Source organism: Oryx dammah, unplaced genomic scaffold (assembly GCF_014754425.2).
Source record: "Oryx dammah isolate SB20612 unplaced genomic scaffold, SCBI_Odam_1.1 HiC_scaffold_13, whole genome shotgun sequence".
NCBI lineage: Eukaryota > Metazoa > Chordata > Mammalia > Artiodactyla > Bovidae > Oryx > Oryx dammah.
This window is the reverse complement of record NW_024070197.1, coordinates 60,974,776-60,998,068: the sequence shown is the minus strand read 5'-3', so window position 1 is coordinate 60,998,068 and position 23,293 is coordinate 60,974,776. Positions and strand designations below refer to the sequence as shown.

The 23,293-nt window shown below is 38.9% G+C and overlaps 1 protein-coding gene across 1 annotated transcript in view; it reads left to right on the top strand.

The window, feature by feature from the left end:
* Positions 1-23,293, top strand: part of CNTNAP4 (contactin associated protein family member 4) — a 283,083-nt gene that overhangs the window by 235,910 nt on the left and 23,880 nt on the right. Inside the window, exons 16-18 of the mRNA XM_040253490.1 lie at positions 7,398-7,568; positions 8,576-8,794; positions 22,308-22,547. Of these exons, the coding sequence (XP_040109424.1) occupies positions 7,398-7,568; positions 8,576-8,794; positions 22,308-22,547 (630 nt within the window). The remainder of the gene's footprint in view (positions 1-7,397; positions 7,569-8,575; positions 8,795-22,307; positions 22,548-23,293) is intronic.

Sequence of the window (23,293 nt, the reverse complement as noted above, 5' to 3'; positions counted from 1 at the left end):
GCTTTAGCATCATTCCTTCCAAAGAAATCCCAGGGCTGATCTCCTTCAGAATGGACTGGTTGGATCTCCTTGCAGTCCAAGGGACTCTCAAGAGTCTTCTCCAACACCACAGTTCAAAAGCATCAATTCGTTGGCGCTCAGCCTTCTTCACAGTCCAACTCTCACATCCATACATGACCACTGGAAAAACCATAGCCTTGACTAGACGTACCTTAGTCGGCAAAGTAATATCTCTGCTTTTGAATATGCTATCTACGTTGGTCATAACTTTTCTTCCAAAGAGTAAGTGTCTTTTAATTTCATGGCTGCAGTCACCACCTGCAGTGATTTTGGAGCCCCCCAAAATAAAGTCTGAAACTGTTTCCACTGTTTCCCCATCTATTTCCCATGAAGTGATGGGACCAGATGCCATGATCTTCGTTTTCTGAATGTTGAGCGTTAAGCCAACTTTTTCACTCTCCTCTTTCACTTTCATCAAGAGGCTTTTTAGCTCCTCTTCACTTTCTGCCATAAGGATGGTGTCATCTGCATATCTGAGGTTATTGATATTTCTCCCGGCAGTCTTGATTCCAGCTTGTGTTTCTTCCAGTCCAGTGTTTCTCATGATGTACTCTGCAAAGAAGTTAAACAAGCAGGGTGACAATAGACAGCCTTGACGGACTCCTTTTCCTATTTGGAACCAGTCTGTTGTTCCATGTCCAGTTCTAACTGTTGCTTCCTGACCTGCATACAGATTTCTCAAGAGGCAGGTCAGGTGGTCTGGTATTCCCATGTCTTTCAGAATGTTCCACAGTTTATTGTGATCCACACAGTCAAAGGCTTTGGCATAGTCAATAAAGCAGAAATAGATGTTTTTCTGGAACTCTCTTGCTTTTTTGGTGATCCAGCGGATGTTGGCAATTTGATCTCTGGTTCCTCTGCCTTTTCTAAAACCAGCTTGAACATCAGGAAGTTCACGGTTCACGTATTGCTGAAGCCTGGCTTGGAGAAATTTGAGCATTACTTTACTAGCGTGTGAGATGAATGCAATTGTGCGGTAGTTTGAGCGTTCTTTGGCATTGCCTTTCTTTGGGATTGGAATGAAAATGGACCTTTTCCAGTCCTGTGGCCTCTGCTGAGTTTTCCGAATTTGCTGGCATATTGAGTGCAGCACTTTCACAGCATCATCTTTCAGGATTTGAAATAGCTCAACTGGAATTCCATCATCTCCACTAGCTTTGTTTGTAGTGATGCTTTCTAAGGCCCACTTGACTTCACACTCCAGGATGTCTGGCTCTAGATGAATGATCACACCATCGTGATTATCTGAGTCATGAAGATCTTTTTTGTACAGTTCTTCTGTGTATTCTTGCCACCTCTTCTTAATACTGTAGATTATATGAAATATTCTTTATTCTTTATTTTTTAAGGCCTAGTCATTCCTTTGTGTGGATCCACTGCATTTTGATCATCCACTAATCAGTTGTTGGCCATTTGTGCTGGTTTTGCTTTTTGTTTATTATGAATAATGTTGCTGTGAACATCTGTGTCTAAGTGTGTTTTTGGGGACATGTATATTTCCACTTCTTAGGCGTATACATTTAGGAGTGGAACTTCTGGAGTATAAGGTAACCCTGTATTTAACCTTATAAGAAAGTGATGTAATGTTTTTGCATCACATTTTGCAACTCTTCAGTTTGTACATCATATCCTACTGGACTTGCACTAAGAGATTCAGTCAGTCTTGTCTTTTCTAGCTTTTTAAGGTGTCTTTTGATGGATACCTTTTGATTCATATTTCATTGTGTATTAATGTTCTATTTTTATTTTTCACCAAAAGATCTTGTATGTGCTTTACTCTCAGAATTCTATCAAATTTGGTAAGATTACCTGTTACCTTAATACTTAAAAAAAAAGTTAGGTTCGCTATATTTTCTTTCAGAAATTTGTAGACAGTGCTCCTTTATCTTCTAATGTTTAATGTTGCTGTGGGAAATTCTGAGGCCTAATTGACTTTTCCAGCTTGAGATGATTTGCTTTTTCTGACTGAATTATTGAAAGAATAGTTATCCTTACAGGTCAGTAACTTAAAACTCAGTGTTGTGTGCTGCTGCTTTCTCCTAAAATAGGATATGATGTGGTAAAATGTATGCCTGCATTTTGTAATCTGTTTCAAGAGTCGTAAGCGTGATCTAAATTTCTGTTCTCAGTAATTATGTGACAAGGTAGTATTTTTTTTAAAGCTCTTTGACATTTGAATTTTTCTACTAATTTTGCGAAATGTAGTTCTTCTCAGTTAATTCATTGCGTTGAAATTTCACGTCTAATCAAGACACCCTCAGAACTTACATGGTTTGAAAAGATTGTTCCAAGTTTCTTGTTCTAAGAAACCCTTGTCATTGAAATTAGTTTCTTCATTTTGCCTGCATCGACTTGTTCAGCTGTCTGAGAAATCACAGCTGCCCAGAATGCATTAAATAATCAAAGGTGCATGTAGGCAATAAATAACTTTGCAGAAGTTGTATTCTTAGACTGGAAAAAGATATTGACTAGTGATTTGGTTAATTTCTCTTCCGTTTGACAGAATCCTGTTCCATTTGGCAGACTACATATAAACCATTAAAAAGAAGGAGGATCAATTCCATTTTAACCGATAATCATATAATATAATTTTGCAAGCTCCACTATATCTGGTAACCCTTCACCATTAATAAATTCTTTTTATTTTTTAAGTCTTGAGTTTTATCATATTTTATTCCTTGAGCTTCCTTTATCTTAAACTTTTTCTTAAAGTTTCTCCACCTTGTTACCCCCTCCTCTCTTCTTGCTTTTTCTCTTTCTTCTGTCTCTATTCTGTCTCCCCTCTTTACCTTCCTCTATCTGCTTGTGCATCACACACCTTTCAGAATGGCTAAAATTTAAAAAAAAAATGATGACAACACAAAATTTTGGTCAGAATGTGGAGAAACTGGTCACTCATACATGCCGCTGTGAATGTAAATTGATATGACAACTTTGGACATATTTGGTAGTTTAAAAAAAAAAAGCATGCAAGTCTCATTAGAATCACTGATTATACCCCTTGGCCTTTATCCCAGAGAACTGAAGACTTATTTGTACAAAAACCTGCACGAGGATGCTCATAGCAGCTTGACTTGTAATCACTGAAAACTAGAGACAAACCTACATGTCTTTCAGCAGGCACATAGTTAAATAAATTGTGGAGCATCCGTGCCATGCCACACTACTCAGCAGTAAAAAGGAATAAACTATGGACATACACAACAAGCTGGGTGAATCTTAAGAGATAATTATAAGTGAAAAAACTATCAGTCTCAAAAGACTGCATGCTGTACACCTTTATTCATAGAGGGTTCCTCAAATGACGGTGGAGAACAGATTAGTGGTTGCCTGGGGTTAGAGAGGGGCTGAGAGCAGGATGGAAGAGGGTGTGCCTGTGAGAGTGAAGCATAGTGATGAGAATGTTCCGCGCCTTAAGTATATCCATGCCAATTCCCTGGTCATGATATTGGACCACAGTCTTGCAAGATATTATCATTGGGGGAAATTAGGTAAAGGGTACATAGAATCTTTATTATTTCCTACAACTCCATGGAAATCTATGGTTATCTCAAAATAAAAATTTTCATTAAAGAAACCCATATTTACAACTTTTAAAAATGATTTAAGTGTTCAGAAAGATTCTTTTGACTAGTAAATTATCCCTTGCCTTAGCATTTCTGTATTTTCATTTTAATTTATTCACTTTTAAGAAAGGTAGTGCTACCAAACTCATCAAGTTGTATACACTAAATATGTACAGCTTTTTACATGTCAGTCATACCTTGTAGAAGTGGTTTTTGAAAAAAGAAGAGAGAAAGAAGAAAAGGAGGTGTTAGCATGTCATGCAGTTTGATTTTAAAAGTAAAACATAGTGTCTTAAAAAACAACTGATTTGTCAAATATTGTCCTTTTTTTTAAAACATCTTTATTGAAATGTAATTCATATATTGTGCAATTCACCATATAAAGTGAACTGTTCAGTGACAGTGTGTTCACAGTATTGTGTAACCTTTGCCACAGTGAATTTTAGAACATTTTCATTACCCTAGAAAGAACTCTAGGCCTCTTAGCCTCTGTCATCTTTCAGTTTTCCATCTTCCCAGCCAACTAATCTACTTTCTGTCTCTATAAATATATTTGCTTTTTAAAAGAGAATCAGTATCATTAATGAATGATATAAATAAAAGTTTAGTAAAACAGATGTTTTAAAAATTAATTGTAATCTTAATATTCTACTAAGTTAATTTTCCCCCATGGGCTCTCTTTACCTTGTGTATAGAATTAAATACTGGGTACATCTTTCTTTTCTATGTAAAAAAATATATGAATCTTATTATTCATACAATTTTTTTTGAATTCTAGAAAGTTAATAAGTGGTTTACCTGAAGGAATCTTTCCATATCTCTAGTACTCTATAGTGAATATAATTGAGACTATAGTAATTATTATTTAATTATTATTTACTTAGAATAATGCATTTTTACATATACTTATATCTGTTTTTTTTTCAGTTTCCCATATAGTTGATTTCAAAATTCTGCGTAGAGGTCCCTGTGCTATATAGCAGGTCTCTTTGTTGATTATCTGTTTTTATGTATAGTAATATGCATATGTCAGTTCTTTTCTAGTAGCTCAGGTGGTAAAGAATCCACCTGCAATGCAGGAAACCCGGCTTTGATCCCTGGGTCAGGAAGATACCCTGGAGAAGGGAATGGCAACCAACTTCAATACTCTTGCCTAGAGAATTCCATGGACAGTGGAGCCTGGCAGGCTACAGTCCATGGGGTCACAAAGAGTTGGCCATGACTGAGTGACTAACACACACACATGTCAATCCCAAACTCCTAATTTATCCTCCCTGCCCTCTACTTTTCCGCTTTGCTAACCATAAGTTTGTATTCTGTGTCTGTGAATCCATTTATGTTTTGCAAATAAATTCATTTGTATCATATTTTCATCTTCCATGTGTAAGTATCATAGATAATTGTCTTTGTCTGAATTAATTCACTTGGTATGACGATCTCTAGGTCCATCTGTGTTGCTGCAAGTGATGTTTTGCTGGGATGACAAAGAGCATCCACATAGTAGGCGTTTGCATTCAGGTCTGCTGCAGGCATAGCTTAGGGATTTGTAAACCACCCCAGCCATGAAATCCTCTCTTGGAAAGACCTGCTGCTTCTGCTGCAGCGTGCCTGCTGGGCTCTGCTCCGCCTCCTCTTTCCTGCCCCTTCTTTCTCCAAGGCAACCCACATCCTCCCAGGTGCTTCTTGGCACAGCCTGTAAAGATCTGAGCTATCAAATGCCAATAACGTTATTTGATCACAGAAATATTGTTCTTGGCTTTCTTTAAAACTGTTGTGGATTAGGAGCAATTTCTTAATTCAGTTAAATGTTCTTCGGTTTTTACCTACTGTGAGTCTGTAAAATAAGGTTTGGTAATGAGACAAACGAGGTACTTAACTAGACAAACGAGGTGTGTGAGAGTGCTTAAACTACCTAAGATAATAAATTGTTTTCCCTACTATAGAAGCATTCGTTGGAAAGATAGCAGCAATTCAAAGAATTTGTTCCTCTGTTTGAACCAGTTCCCTGAGGCCCTCTATATGCTGTTCTGTTGGGTTGGTTGTGATTTAAAAATGAAGCCAATGGAATATTATATTCTCATAGTAATATTATCTAATTTAGACCTTCAAGTAATTCTGAGTGTTCCTCTTAGTAATCAGTCCAAATGAGCAAGATTTAATAATATTCCATAATTTAAAGTTACAGCTTTATTTTAATGTTTATACATTTCATCAGACAGACATTTAATTCCTTCTAAAAATAGATGAGGTAAGAACTGTTAAGAACACCAGTGTGGTATTACCCCGGCTTGATATTTTGCATTTTCTTGCTTTCTTTTCTAGAAAGCAAAATGTGTAGGCATATAAATAGCTATAAAGTGGAAATAAGGGCAAAGTTTGACATACTCAGAAAATATACAGTTTCCCTTGGCTGTAGGGAGAAAAAAGTCCCTTCGAGTGTATTCGCAACTGAGTAAACTCATTCAGTTTAAAATTGTCCACATATGAGCTGGGGATTGACTTTTGAATCAGGTCCATAGGAAATACAGAAAAAATACAATGAATGTAAGCACCGTTTGTCTGGATCCAGAATTTACAGAAAAGAAATGACAATCTTAAGGAATAAATAGAAGCCAAGTCAAGTTTGTGACTTGTAACTCTAACTCCGTGTCTGTTCTCTGCTAGCATAATGAATCGTTGTTTTGAAATTCCTCTGTTTTAACTTCAGAGGATCAATAAGTCTTTCTTCCAGGAAGGTGATTTAGTCGAATTTTATTCAGTGTTGTGAGTATATATGAAGGCAGTTGCTTAAAACTCAAGATGTAGATCTCTTTTTGATGTGTCGACAACTTGCATAGTTCATTGCTCCAATAATGCTTCTCATCAACCACATGTATCCAGCTGGATTTCACACCTGTCACTTCATGCCACTGCATGTGTATTTTTTTCCCCATATTTTCTGCTATGTAAGGCCTGGAATATTTTTTTCAAAAGAAAATTTGTAGATAACCAAAAAAAAAAGTGAGAAAATGAAGAAGTTGTATTTCTGTATGACAGAAATTATAGTTAACTATATAGTCCACATAATTTTTTGCAAATGTCTTAATATACTTCAGTTTTGAAACACTTTCACCTTCTTATTTTGAGCATTTAAAAATTTTTGAGAGCCTTTTTCCTCACTCTAACGAGCAGAGTAAAAGATAATTTAGGATGAAAAGAGCATTTTCTCTGTGAGACTATCAGCATAGCACAGAGTAAGTACTGTCTTGATCTGTCATTAGATGAGAATATTTTTACTGCCAATCACAGTTTAAAAAATCACAAAGTCCATTAATGAAAACAGTTTGTTGAGGGTGTAGTTCTGTAAAACATGAATTAGAAGTGTTAGAACGAAGAACATTTTGAGCTTCTGAAGAGTTTTGTTACTTAAAGTAATGTAGATGTTTCAATTTTCAAATTATAAAAAAAACTTGTCTATTAATGCTTGGCAGATATTACCATAACACTTTGGCATTTAGGCTGTGGGTTTTTTTTCTTCTTATGAAATATAACTTTCAGATCTTTAGTGTAGTCATCATTCCTGTCCTGTGTTGGAAGGAACCCAGGATTCCAATCCTTGTAAAATCTCTCATCATGTTTTCATGTTTTGCATACTGTATAATTAACAGACCAAAAAAAAAGCAACTTTGTATAAATGAGCAATAGTAAAACTGCAAAAAATAGAAAATGTAATCATGTCATTTATTTTATGAATTTGTTTCCTTTTTTATTTTTTCATTAAAAATAAAACAGAGTTATTTTGGAATTCAGCTTCCTTCAATACCGAGGCATCCTACCTCCATTTTCCTACTTTCCATGGAGAGCTGAGTGCGGATGTGTCTTTCTTCTTCAAGACAACAGCTTCATCTGGGGTGTTTTTAGAGAACCTGGGGATTACCGATTTCATACGGATAGAGCTACGCTGTAAGTCATCTTTTCCTTAGACGTCTGTGGAATTCTGTTTAGGAGTAATGAGTGTGTACAGTCATGTCCAACTCTTTGTTACCTTATGGGCTGTAGCCCCCCAGGCTCCTCTGTCCATGGGATTTTCCAGGCAAGAGTACTGGAGTGGGTAGCCATTTCCTATTCCAGAGGTTTATGAGTAAATTCTGTAACTAATTTTTAAAGTACTGTGTTTCTGCATTATCAACCAAATCTTTTCATTGTGTCCTTTGGGAAGAAAAATATGATATTAAGATAGCATTTTTTGCAAGAAAATTATTTAATATTTAACATGCGATAATTTGGGGAGATTATTAGTATTCTCTAGAACCAACTTAAAAAGTCTTTTAAATTCAGAAAAATTAAACATTTTAAAAAACCCAAATACTCAGTTTAAAATTAATTAAATTAACCAGCCATATTGTTTTGCTATCCTCTTAGACTGCTAATATTTTGATATCAAATGTATATTGCATGCTTTTGAAATTAAATAAACCGTGAATCACTGTCAAAATTATTTTTACATAAAATTCCAGATGCTATTTAATTCTCTTCCCCTGGCTAAATAGCTTTGATGCAGAGACATGGGTTCAATCCCAAGGTTGGAAAGATCCCCTAAAGGAATAAATGGCAAATCACTCCAGTATTCTTGCCCAGAAAACCAGGTGGGCTATAATCCATGGGGTCACAAAAGAGTCAGAAATGACTGAGAGACTAAACAAATAGCTTTAGTTTTTGTCAATATGAACAATTAACTCCAGTGATTATTTTCTTAGAATCCATTCCCCCCCCCAAAATACAAACGTATTTTACTGTCTCATTCCATGTTTATTCTACACCGTCATCCCTGGTTTCTTGCATAGAATGCAAACCATTATCTTCATGTTTAGTGACTGTTGATGCAATGGGGCTTTTCCCAAGGGTATTGAAGACTGAGCCCCCCCACCACGGGGACTAACATGAACAATCTTCGTGTCTGATGCTTCCAGCTCCTGCAGTTGTGACATTTTCATTTGATGTGGGAAATGGGCCCTTTGAAATCTCGGTGCAGTCACCCACTCACTTCAACGACAACCAGTGGCACCACGTTAAGGTTGAGAGGAACATGAAAGAGGCCTCAGTTCGAGTGGATCAGCTCTCACCAAGGGCACAGTCGGCCCCAGCAGACGGGCATGTCCTCCTGCAGCTCAACAGTCAGCTCTTCGTGGGTAAGCCCTGCTTTGGACAATTTGTCTTTAATTGTATGATGTAAGTGCAGAGATGGGCCGAAGGAAACTAATGCCAACTGTAGATAACAGTGCAGTCCATGGGGTTGCAATGAGTCGGACACGATGTAGGGACTGAACTGAACTGATAAGATAATGATAACACTACCCCCAAACCACCATTTATTGAGAACCTGTGTTCCAGGCTGCACTGGGTGTTTTTACTACTTCCTCATAACCAACCTGTGCAATGGATATTATCCCAGTTTTACCGACAAGGTAACTGAGGTGCAGGAGGCTGAAATCTCTTGCCTTCAGAAACCCACCTAGTAATGAAATTCACATTTGTGTTTGACTAATTCCTAAACCCGCATTCTTTTCATTCCCAGTTTTGTTGAGATGTAATTAACATAGGGTGCCATATAAATTTAACATAAATATTCTTAATTTTCCAGATTATGTGGCTTGTTCCAATTTTTTTTAAAATGTTAGTGTCTTTAGTATGATATTGCACTTGTTTACCTTTGTTCCCCAGGAAGTCGAAGAACCCTCCTTGTAAATCCAGCTGACGCCAACCAGTGATCCCTGCCAAAAACAAGCCAATGGCAGGAAAAAAAAAAACAAAACTAGCATGAGCAAACTGTTGTAGCATCCATGGTTTGACCACTTATACCAGTTCTACTGGTGTCCATTATTTTCTGAATTTTTCTGATGCCTTCTGATCGCCTACTTTACGTTTATATCCAAATGTTGTTCCTTTATTTTCAAATTACATTCACTTGGTATTTATAGACTTGATAGGAGAATCCTTCTGGGTGTGTTGGTTTTACATCTTTGCTAGTTACAGGACTTATTGACCATGAAGTTCAAGGAATTATCTCTTACTTGATCACTTTTCACATATTTTAGTGTAAATGAGGACACAGCAACACTGTCACTCAGGATAAATTGTAAATTATCAGAAACTGTTTCAAGCCTTTGTAAGAGTTATGTTTTAGAGCAAAATTCTCATCAGATCCCCATTACATCTTCTCTTGTTTAATGGCCTTGTTTTAAGCTCTATCACTGGGAAGGATGAAGCTGATTAAAGGGTATGGAAATAATAAAGAAAACATGAGAGGAAATATATAACTTTTCTTTTAATAACATGCTAGGAGCTCAGTCAGGAGATTGACACAGATGTTTCTTGAGTTACAAACAATAAGAGATGGTCACAGCAAAAGGTATGGCAATTTAAAATCTGTCAGGATCTAGCAAATAGCCTTCCTGTTCTTAGAAATTGAGAAAGCTGAAACAGTCCTCGAAGTTTTCAGTGAAATCTGCTGTGGTTTGCCTGGGCATGACCTTTCATTCTTGGTATGAATTTTAACTTCCTAGAAATGGAGTCACTGTGTATTGTGTCTGATAGGAACCCTGGCCTTAATTTGTTTTCAGGTAGTTGTAATGGATAGAAATACTCTTATGATATAAAATGATATATTAGGGCAGACTTGAATCTTTTGCCATCAGTCATGTGTTATAATTTTAATAAGGATCTAAGAGATTTTATCTTTATGGGAAATATTAGTTAGGATTTTTACATTCCCATATGTTAAATTCAAGCATGATTGTGTTATTAGAAAGTTTTAGAAATTGAAATCTTTAATGTATTTTCAAAATCACTGAAAATTAAAAGGAAAAGCAGAAAGAAAGATCTTTGGGAAATGTTACGTCTATTGAGAAAAATCTCTTTATATAGTCTCCTCTTTCCTACTCATAGCTAACCGAGTAAATAGAAGTGGTTAATGTGAGTATATTAAAAAATGGACTCACGTTGAAAGAAAGTCTTGCAGCCTTAGGTAGAGATACATCATTGATTCTCATGAGGCCATATAAGTGTCTATTTTTATCTTTACCTAACTGAACTACTCTTAGGAAAGGACCCCAACCAAGTTAATAGAATAATACATAGAAGATAACATCAAAATTTGTCAATTTCCAACATTACTGTTAAATCAGCATGTTTTTTTTATTTCTAGATGAAAATACCTTTCTCCTTTGGGAAGATTCAATGGAATTTAAATTATAATTAAACGGTTATACTGAATTAGCATAAAGTGGGTGAAAACTAGTACAGAAAAAGCTAGTAATAATCACAGCTAGTTTGATGTAGCACTTATTAAGACAAAAGGTAGTTCTCTGCCTTCCTGAGAGTATATTTCAGGGGAAAAGGCAAGAGGCAGCCCAAAAAAGAATAAAAAACAAAATAAAGACAAATAAGACAAAATAAAAAAATACATATATAAATATCAGTTCAGTTCAGTTGCTCAGTCATGTCTGACTCTTTGCGACCCCATGGACTGCAGCACACCAGGCCTTCCTGTCCATCACCAACTCCTGGAGCTTACTCAAACTCATGTCCATTGAGTTGGTGAGGCCATCCAACCATCTCATCCTCTGTCGTCCCTTTCTCTGCCTGCCTTCAATCTTTCCCAGCGTCAGCCTTTTTCCAGAGTCAGTACTTCCTATCAGGTGGCCAAAATATTGGAGTTTCAGCTTCAACATCAGTCCTTCCAATGAATATTCAGGACTGATTTCCTTTAGGATGGACTGGTTGGATCTCCTTGCAGTCCAAGGGACTCTTAAGAGTCTTCTTCAACACTATAGTTCAAAAGCATCAATTCTTCAGCGCTCAGCTTTCTTTATAGTCCAAATCTCACATCCATACATGACTACTGGAAAAACCATTGCTTTGACTAGACAGACCTTTGTTGGCAAAGTAATGTCTCTGCTTTTTAGTATATTGTCTAAGTTGGTCATAGCTTTCCCTCCAAGGAGCAAGCCTCTTTTCATTTCATGGCTGCAATCACCATCTGTGGTGATTTTGAAGCCCCAAAAGATAAAGTCTGTCACAGTTTCCACTGTTTCCCCAACTATTTGCCATGAAGCGATGGGACCAGATGCCATGACCTTAGCTTTCTGAATGTTGAGTTTTAAGCCAACTTTTTCACTTTCCTCTTTCACTTTGATCAAGAGCCTCTTTAGTTCTTCTTCACTTTCTGCCATAAGTGTGGTGTCATCTGCGTATCTGAGGTTATTGATATTTCTCCTGCCAATCTTGATTCCAGCCTGTGCTTCATCCAGTCCAACATTTCTCATGTACTCTCCTTATAAGTTAAATAAGCAGGGTGACAATATACAGCCTTGATGTACTCCTTTCCCTGTTTGGAACCAGTCTGTTGTTCCATGTCCAGTTCTAACTGTTGCTTCCTGGCTTGCGTATAGATTTCTCAAGAAGCAGGTGAGATGGTCTGGTACTCCAGTCTCTTTCAGAATTTTCCACAGTTTGTTGTGATCCACACAGTCAAAGGCTTTGGCATAGTCAACAAAGCAGAAGTAGATGTTTTTCTGGAACTCTTTTGATGATCCAACGGATGTTGGCAATTTGATCTCTGGTTCCTCTGCCTTTTTTTTTTTTAAATCCAGCTTGAACATCTGAAAGTTCACAGTTCACATACTATTGAAGCCTGTCTTGGAGAATTTTGAATTCTCCACGTAAGTAGAATAACTTTGCTAGTGTTTGAGATGAGTGCAATTGAGCGGTAGTTTGAGCATTCTTTGGCATTGTCTTTCTTTGGGATTGGAATGAAAACTGACCTTTTCCAGTCCTGTGGCCACTGCTGAGTTTTCCAAATTTGCTGGCATATTGAGTGCAGCACTTTCACAGCATCATCTTTCAGGATTTGAAATAGCTCAACTGGAATTCCATCACCTCCACTAGCTTTGTTCGTAGTGATGCTTCCTAAGGCCCACTTGACCTTGCATTCCATATATATACATATATTTATGTATATAAAACAATGTCTATATACACACACAAGCTTGCATACACACATATATGTAAAATTTCAGGTAATGATAAATACAGAAAGTAAAAGTAGAATAAGACATCAGGCAGGTTGGTTTGCAGACTTCTATGTCAAGTGGGGTATTCACAGAAGCCCTCTCTAAGGACCTTACATTGGAACAGAGGCCAGCGGAAGAAAGAACGGGATCCCTGTGAACATCCAAAGGAAGAGAATTCCAGGGAGTGGGGATGAACTTAGGGAATTAAAGAGCAAGTCATGGTGTCTGAGGACGGAATTTGCGTGGGAGGAGAGGATGGTGCAAAGCGAGGTCGAGTTATATATTGTAAGGCCATGGTCTGGACTTTGGATTTTATTCTAAAGGCTCAGATGAGTAGAATGGTCTAATTTCTGTTTTCTACCTTCTCTCTTACTAGGGAAAAGGTAGAAGCAGGCCATGGCTTTAGTCTCCAAGAGAGATCGTGGCAACATGGGCCATAGGGGAGATGGTGATAAAGAGAGTTGGGATATGTCTTAAATGGAGGTGTACACCGCTTACTAATGAGTTCCTTATTGCTGCTAGTGTTTTCCATTTACTCCTGCTAATATCCTTTGGCAAGTTCTCTGCATTACTCACATCATTTCTCAGTCTTTAATTTCACCTGAAGTTAGCTTATCTTGTCTTCTTCCTTTATCCTAACTTGCACCAGGATTAAAGCTGTTCCCTGGCCCCGCATATGCAGTCCAAACCACAGTCTCGCCGGCCTGGAAAAGACCCCTGGGTATTCTTCATAGTCCAGAGAAACTAGCCCGCCTCCCCAGTGAGGTTCCACCCACCCACCCTCACTGTCACCGGGAAGGCGGGCTGCTTTGTTCAAGTGTTCTTTGCCAGCACGTGACGGATGCAGAGGGATCTTCTCTTAGAAACTGCTTCCCCACATATTAATGCCTTCACACTGTTGGAGTGAAGTCAACTCTCAGAGCCTTGACTCCTTGGGTGACTGGGAATCTCTGCTTTAATCCGATATAATTGATTTTCTGGCTAAAATCTTAAAGGGCAATTTCATTTCCCTTACTTACAGGTTCAAGAGTTTAATTTGTAGTTCACCCATCCATATTAAAAATAATAATGACAAATCAGTATTTTCAAGGGTGTATAACGACTATCATTTGTATTTGGGGATCACGACAAATAAATGAGATAAGTGTAATCGAAAAGAGTAAGCCTGTAGTTTCCAGCATTACTTTTTCTCCTAATAAAAATGTTTAAATTGAGACACTGATGATGGTGATGATGATGATATTTTAAATTATGTGGAAGCACAATTTTTATAAATAAGGAAAAGCTGAAAGGCCAAGGTTAGTGTATCAGTTGGTCGAAGTTAGGTTATGTTATTACCGCAGCATTCAGTAGTTTTTATAAAAAAAATTCACCTTCTTGTTTATAACCAAATAGAGCACAAAACCAGAGAAGGCAATGGCAACCCACTCCAGTACTCTTGCCTGGAAAATCCCATGGATGGAGGAGCCTGGTGGGCTGCAGTCCATGGGGTTGCTAAGAGTCGGACATGACTGAGTGACTTCACTTTCACTTTTTACTTTCATGCATTGGAGAAGGAGATGGCAACCCACTCCAGTGTACTTGCCTGGAGAATCCCAGGGATGAGGGAGGCTGGTGGGCTGCCATCTATGGGGTCACACAGAGTCGGACATGACTGAAGTGACTTAGCAGCAACAGCAGCAGAGCAAAAAACAGTAAACCCCTTGTGGAATATTTCAAATACCAAATCAAGGTATTTTGCAGTACTACAAATACGAAACAGTAGAACTTTCAACAGTGTAGAAATTTGCTTGTTTGAGATACTCTCTTCAACACTTTTCCCTACAAGTAAAACATTGCAGATATTTGAATATATGTTAATCTTGATTTAAATTATCTTCTCCAGCTGCCTGTGCTACCATAGCCAGGTCTATGTTGATTTACGTTACCTTTTTTTGAGATGAGAGGTTTTGGCAGCCTCTCAGAAGTGAGCACTGCAATAGGATAACATGAAGGAAACCGGTGTATTTTCTCCATCGCTTGCTTCACTCTGTCCTCTAAGGACCAATAATAAAGTGTGTTCACATCTCAGAGTGAGACTCTGAGGCAAGACTAATGCTTCTGAGCAAAATCTTTTTATTTCTGAGCAAAATCAGTAAAACTAAATAGAAAGCATGACTGAAAATGTGATTCAGCTGAGCAACAATTATACATGACAGTTGAAATAGGCATAAGGAAGTGGTATATAGTTTCAGAGATTGAACTATACCACAGAATTATAAAAAAACAAGAACTTGAACAATCCGTGTAGCTCCTGATATTAGCATAACTATCTTCAACTAATCTAAACTGTAGGATGGCATGCAGTTTAGATTAGTGAAGGAGTAATGAAATCATGAATGGAAATCTTTGTATGGAAAAGTTAACATTGATGTGATGGTCAGATGAAAAACAGTAGAACATCTTCCCTCTCCCTAGAAAATCTCAGCCATCACCTTGCTTTTTAGTGTAAAAATGACGATTCCCCTCCTATCTGTAGCCCATCTTTCTCCAATCTTGTTCTAAATTATGGCACTAGGTCTTTACCAACCTTTTCACATTCTTTCCCTCTGTCCTTTTTTGTTTGTGTGTGATTCATGACATGTCTTAGTTAAATAGTCCTATTCAGAGATGCTATTCCCTATCTTAAAAAATAAGTTTAGCAACTCAATGCTGATTGGTGTATTAAACATATGCCCTTGACCTTGTAGACATGGGAGACTCAATGTTGAGAGTCGCTGCTGTGATTACACACCCACAGCCATTCTCTAGCCACGGAAATGATGCAGAGAAAAGAATCAATCATTTTTTTAAGCTGAAATGTGACAGTGGTCATTTTCTATTTTGGTTTGTAAACTCAGCATTTTTCTTAGAAGCGTCTTAAATTAGCCTTGAATTGATTTTCATTCAACCAGCTCTGCAATTTTTGTTTGCAGCCTGAATTCTTTCACTGGAAGGTTTCTAAATAGGGCAAACTTCATTTCAGTACTTTGGGACTAGGACCCAAAGGAGAAGTAAGGACTCCTGACGTAGACTCAGAAGTCATTTGCATTGCATTTGAATTGCAGCAAATCTACAAATATTTATTATCTTGAGCAAACAGTTTCTAAATACCATACACAAAGGTTAATGCTGAACGCTAACATATTGAAGCTCTGAAGGCTGGTTTTCAACCTAGTCACACATTCATATTGCCTGGGGAGCTTTGGGGACACTGACAGTACCAGAAAAGTGAAAATGAAAGTTGCTCGGTCGCGTCTGACTGTTTGCAGCCCCATGGACTTTACAATCCATGGAACTCTCCAGGCCAGAATACTGGAGGGGGTAGCCGTTCCCTTCCCCAGGGGATCTTCCCAACCCAGGGATTGAACCCAGGTCTCCTGCATTGCAGGTGGATTCTTTACCAGCTGAGCCACAAGGGAAGCCCAAGAATACTGGAGTGGGTAGCCGGTCCCTTCTCCAGGAGATCTTCCCAACCCAGGGATCGAATCCAGGTCTCTCACATTGCAGGCAGATTCTTTACCAGCTGAGCCACAGGGAAGTACCAGGACAGTACCAGAACAAAGATATATTTATTTACTGCAGATGGATGTTTGCATACTTTTAAAGTTGCATATTACAAATACAAAGCCCTGTGCTGGTTTTTGGTGAACATATGCTTGTATACCTGTTGGTTGTGTACTTAGGGGTGGAATTACTGGGCCATTGCCTTCTACGTACTGGGTCATAGGAATAAGCATATGTCAAGCATTAGGAGACACTGCCAAATCTCTGTTGGCCACTTGGATATCATCCTTTTTGAAGTGGCTGTTCAGATCTGTTGCCCATTTTATACAGGGTTGTCTTCTTTTAAAAAAAATTTAGAAGTTCTTTGTATATATAGTGGATGAGTCCTTTACAGATTCATTTATTATAGATATTTTGCTTTATGGTTTGCATTTTCACATTGCTGATGTCTTTTGATGAGCAGAAGTTCTTAATTATAATATATTCTAGATTTCTTTCTCTTTGCTTTCTGTTTGTTTTTGATAGGCTAAAATATAGCTACAGGAAGAGAATGCCAAACAACTTGATGTTTGAATAATTTTTATTACAGGCTAATCTTCCTTTGTAGTCATAAATACATTCCCTCATTACCAAAGTTCAGTGCAATAAAAGTCGTGTTGCTCTGTAATGTAATCATATCATTTATTTCAAATATTTTCTTCTCTCTTTGAGATGTCATTTTCATGATTAGCCAGAGAAGCTCCCAGTGGAATTTTCCTTGTCCAGTGGTAAATCTTGAGTGACTGTTGACTAAAATCAGAATTCAAATGGGATCTCTTGAGATCAGAGAATATGATGAATAGCACCAAGTTTCATTTCTTTGAAAAACAGGCCTTAGTATGGTCAAACTACTCAGCACTGTGGCCTTAACTCTGAGTAGACCCATTTTTCCCTGTTGCTGCTGCCACCAGGACCCGTGCTCATCACTGGCTCTGGTTCAGGGAAAAGTGACTGACTTTTCTGCCTGTGGCATGCTTTCTTACACCACCCACCTCTTTCAGCCGTCACAGCTCTTTGAACTTGAGGGAGGACAGTCCTGCTCTTCCCAGCCTTGCGGGGCTTTGTTCAGTAAGGAATGTTCCATGGCAAAACTATAGCTGGGCGTCTGGCCTCAGCACTTACACGAACTAATGCTATTGTTGCTGCAAGGCCGCGTCTTCCCCTGGACCTCGGGGATGGCTGGGAAGATCCGCTGCATGGTGTGCAGAGCACAGTCCCCTGACCTGGTCCCGGCCCCGCCCACATGCCCAGTCACTTCCCTGTCCCCGTTGAAGGCCCGTGGCCAGGGCCTCCCTGCCATTCTCTGCAGAGTGCCCTGCTCAGAGAGAGCCCCTGTCCTCTGCCCGACAAGCCTCTGCAACTTTGGATTTTGAGGGATCTTGTTTTCTTTGTTCTTCTAAGGCCCCTGGATGGATTGCACAGTTCCCAGTTAATCCTCAGTTATATTCGAGCACAGCACATAAATAATTTGCCATTAAAAAATTAAAGGTCTTCCTGCCACAGAAGGAGTGGGAAATTGGCATAGGAAAGAGCCAGCTTGGACTCTGCGACAATAGCATCTGTCACTTAGTCTAACTTCCTGAGAGCATGGAACGAGATAAAAGGACTGGGCTCAGTCTCCACTCGGCACCTAGCACACTCGTTTAGGTGCAAGATCCCAATACCGTGTGTAAGGGAACAGATCCGGTTGTATTCATCCACATAGGAAGGGTGGGTGTTTGTTTCACAAAATACCCTGTGTATATGAAGTTCCAGAATCCATTATATCTGATACAGTATGGCAGGTAAATTGATGGAAAATTAATTGGAAGACGGTTCCAAACATAATAACTCAGCAGAAACATCCAGAATCAATTAATCAAACTGCAACTCATTTTAATTGGACATCCTCTAACCTGGAGAAGTCGTTGGAATGTCTAATTAAGCTTTCAGGCCCAACCCTATTTACATGAACCATGTTTTCCTGAACAGCTACATCTTAAAATGAAAGGTTAGTAACTTGAAGCCTAATGGTAAAGTGAAAATCTTCAATACCCATGTGCTGCAAATGTTTATTTAATTGGACATCACATTTTCTTGGTAATTTTAAAATGTAGTTTAAAGCCATTTAATTAGGCAAACATTAGCTCTTTAAAAGGGCTTCCCAGGTGGCTTAGTGGTAAAGAATTGCCTGCCAATACTGGAGACGCAGGTTTGATCCCTGGGTCAGGAAGATCTCCTGGAGAAGGAAATGGCAGCCCACTGCATGCCTGGGAAATCCCATGGACAGAGGAGCCTGGTGGTGACTGAGTGTCTGAGCAGACACACACATGAAACACTTTAAAAGTACAGAATCAAGAAATCTTATTTACAAACTGTGTTGATTTTCTTCTCACTATTACAAGTGCTGTTTAAGCATGCATTTCACATGTATATGCATATATTTCTACCTGTGAATATCCCCATCCTCTGCACTTGGTATCTCTTTCTACCTCTTTCTATGCTCATGTTTCCCTTCCTAAATCCATTACTAGACTGTGAGATCTGTGAGACCAAGACCCACTGTATGTAACTCTGTACCTCCAGTGTCAGACAGTGTCCAGAAAAGAGCTGCTAAATAATGCTAGCAGGACTGAAATGCCATTGGAATTGAAAGTGATCTGAGAAGAAGAAAATGGAACTCTTCTTTTTTGACTGGGTTTTGGTGTGGAGAGGAAGGAGGCATCCCCAGCTGTAGGTTTTTGTCTTAACTCTGCCTCTGACTAAACGTGTTTATTCTAAAATTTCTCAGCTATGCCCACAGGCTAGTCCCTGAACTTATCTGTGCCTCTAGTTTCTCATCTGCAACAAAGCAGCAGAAAACAAACAAGAATGAATGAGTTGGAGCTGATGAAAATGGATGTCTTCAGTTGTTGGACTCCGGGTTATTTAGTTATTATTATGTCACTGGCAGACTGAGATAAACCCCTAAATCAGAGAGCCTGTGGATATTTCAGAGTGACAGATACATAACAGACTATGATTTAGTGGTGCTGTGTACCATAAACTCTACACCGTGATTTAAAATACTGTAACATGAAGCAGTGAAATACACCAGGAATACACACCTCTAATGCAGACTTCATAGCATCTGGCCCTCCTCCAAAGAGTGCCTGGGCCAGAGCTAGAACCAAGGCTGCGGGCCGCCCTCTTTACCCAGGAAAGAGAACTCCAGCAAGGATGCCCCAAGAATCTCTGTCACTTGACTGAGCCCTAGACATTCTTACTGAGTCAAGATAGCAGCAGGCTGGATGTGGAAGGAAAAGATGTCCTGAAGATGAGGGGTGCAGAGAGACGCCAGGGATGGCAGAAGACTGAGGAGGTGCAGGAGGAGCGCAGCAAGGGTGACAGCAGTTCTGAAACTCTGGGATAACGCCAACTTGTCCCTGCCTCGCCCAAGAACCTGGAACTGTAAGCTGTCTGGCTCCATCCCACACTAAATCTGGATCTATAAATAGAGCATATGACACCCACCCCCTTAAGACTTTCATATTCTTCATTGAAGAATATGTCAGCTGAAGCCATTTGAGTACAGACATTTAATACAGTCATGTGACTCAATACCTTTAGACCATGAAAAATGGGCACCTGGTCTTATGTCCCTGGATGTGTTCCAGTTTCTCCTGGTTTATAGTCTATGGGAACTTGAATAGAATTTGTATCCTCCTATTGTGTAAAAATTGTAGAAATCTTAATTATGTTGAATTGGTTCATAGTGCTTTTCAGCTCTACTGTGTCCTTCTACTTTTCTACTCATTCTATGAATTTTTGAGAGTTTGGTGTTGAAACTCCAAATAAACATCTTAATTTATCTACTTAAAAAATAATTGCAATATATAGGGGAACTATATGTAACTTTATTATGTTTAAAAAAATGGTGAGAATGGCAGAAATAAATAAATACAGTCATTTGAATAGGGACCATTACATCTATGAATCTGAATTATGTAACACCATGAGTCCCAGGCTTCTCAGAGATTCTTTTAGTTTTGTCTTCATGGTATGTCATTATCCAAAAACATAGAATCAATTTATTCAGAAATACTCATTGAGTTTTATCAGTGTTCTCAGTCCCAGGGACCCAAACATCCCTGTGAGGAAATGTACCTCTCTCCAACTTTTGAAACACCATGCTCCCAGCTGCTACTACAGTTGGTTTAGTGAATGAGTGTGTTGATTATTAACAGTAAATTAATTGAGTATTAATACTTAGTTATGACTAAGGGAGCTGGCGTGCTGCAGCCCATGCGGCCGCAAAGAGTTGACTGAACAAGAACAAATCAGGTGTCAGGTGCTGGTCTGTGTGCTGGGGTTTCAGGGTGATTGCAGTAGCCCTAACTGAATGTGTATTTTGATGGAAAGACACTGGTAATATACAAAGTAAATTGTTCAAATGTAAAGCTTGCTGGATGATGACAAAGGCATATTTTTGTAGGTTCTTTCTGGAAAATTTCTGGTTCTAAAATTAAAAAAAGAAAAACACCTCTTTAATCTCTGAGAATAAGGAGACTTTACGTAAATGGGGCTAGATTAGGAGCTCGCTAGATGAAGTGAGGGAGGAGGTAGTGAACCCATTTTAGGAAGAGAGAACAGGTACGGAGCAGGTGTGCAGTCCTGGTGGTGAGATAGCATCATCTCTTCAAAAGATGAAGCTCCTTTTCAGAGGTTCTAAGAACATCTAAGTGTTTCTGGGTAAATCACCCAGATTATTTAGATTAGGACACTATTTTACTATTTCAAGTTCCGAGCTTTTATTTATTGAGATTCCTGGGCACCGATGTATGTCCAGATGCACTCAGAGGTTTCATTGCCATCAAGACGATGCTTTATATATGGGAGTCAGGTGACTGTCTCAGTCTGATTCACAGCCTTATGTCTGGCCCACCACAATCAGTATTTTTTGGGAAGCCTAAGCCTGTATTTTTAAGAAGCCTTTTGATGAGATACTCATATTCCTGACGTTTGAGAGCCTCTGATGTGTGTGTGTTAGCCACTCTGTTGTGTCCAACTCTGTGATCCCATGTGCTATAGCCCACTAGGCTCCTCTGTCCATGGAATTCTCCAGGCAAGAATACTGGAGTGGATTGCCATTTCCTCCTCCGCTGCCTTAGGATAGCAGGGTGTGATACTTCCCAAACTCTTAAAACCTCTTCAAGGGCAGCTTGCTAAGTGTATGTTGTTATCTATCATTCAGTAAATGTTACATCACTGTGTGTCTCCATTAATCCACTTCCCCAATATTGTTGAGAATCTTTCCAAAACAATAAGCACTGGTCCAACACTTGAAAAAAATTCACTGGGAAATACACCTAACAAAAGCAGATACTCTGGCGCTCAATCTGATGCTGCGTGTTTTGATGAAAGGATAATGACCAAAAGATCACATTAATGCACAATCAAGTTAGAAGAACTCAAGGATTCCTTCATAATTCTCACTAATGAAAGCGTCCCACATCAGGATCAGGTTTCAGTATGAAGGACAACCACGTGTGCAGTGCCTTCATGCATGCTAAGAAGCTTCAGTCCTATCCAAGTCTTTGTGACCCCATGTGACCCCAGGGGAGCCCACTATGCTCCTCTGTCCATGGGATTCTCCAGGCAAGAATACTGGAGTAGGTTGCCATGCCCTCCTCCACCCACAAATATATGCTTATTAAAAATTGCAAGAAAAAATTAGTTTCTACATAAGAATATCAATACATATCACTGTTATTTTGAATGAAAGTGAAATAGAGCCTTTAATTTGTTCTTTAAAACAGACTGATTTTTAAAGTCTACAATTTATAGTTTTATAAAACTCTTTTAGAAAACAAATCTGTAACAAATTCAACCTTTGGGGAAAATAATCAATGAATTTTATCTTTATGAATTCTTTTAATAGTATTTTGTAACAAATCATGCTTCCAAAAGCATATAGATCCTTCTGACTCCGGCCACTCTCTGTTAAGGCCACAATTTTGGCCTCTGTGAGGCCTCAGTCTTGCTTGGTCTTAAAATCTTGAACAAAACACCTCCGAACATGTTCTAATGTCCAGTATTTTCCTTGTAGGTGGAACAGCCACCCGACAGAGGGGCTTCCTGGGTTGCATTCGGTCTCTGCAGTTGAACGGAGAGGCCCTGGACCTGGAAGAAAGAGCCAGGGTGACCCCGGGAGTGGAGCCGGGGTGCGGAGGACACTGCAGCAGCTACGGGAGGTTGTGCCACCATGGGGGCACATGCAGGGAGAAGCCCAGCGGGTTCTCCTGTGACTGCACCTCCTCCGCGTACGCGGGGCCCTTCTGCTCAGACGGTGAGTGTGACACGGGTTCCCCCAACAGCAAGACCCACCCAATGTGAATAAAACCTCCAGCAATTCTTCTCTGTAGCTATTTAAAACAAGAATATTTCCATTCCTGAACATTTTGGGGGGAGGGGAAAATTGCCTATTTTATGCCCATGACATTTCATTACCTAAATATTTGCTTCAGTGTCTTTTAATGATAAACCTTCTAACAGTCGCCTCTAGTGGTATAAAGTGTCAGCCGCTCCATCTGCTCTTTTCTATCTACTGTTAATGCTCTTAAATAATACAGGTGTCAACAGCCAGTCCCATGGGGGCAGTTCTCATTTTTAAAATCATTACAAGCGTTGTTATTTTTGAAGATGGCCAGCCATGCAAAGACATTTGGGAAGCCTTGTTGTTTGAGCCAACAAATATTATTTAGCAAACAGGACTAGAAATAACTTTTCCATTGAGTATCGATGTGTGACAAAATAGAGATACTCAGGCATCTTGTTCTGTGAAATGCCAACTTTCTGTTGGTGAAGTGAAACAGTGGACCATTTTTCAGCTGGTCTTGTTCACTGATCCACGTCATGGAAGAAGGGAAAAGCTGAGTGTAGAACTTAGTGTTCTGAACAGATTTCTGTGAATAGACAAACATTTGCTACACCTTCATAGTTCCTCATAGAAAATTGTCATCCAGTTTAATTCAATTGCTTTACTTAAGTGTTTCTGGACTACTGAACCTTTACCTGAAGGAGAGTAACGAAAAT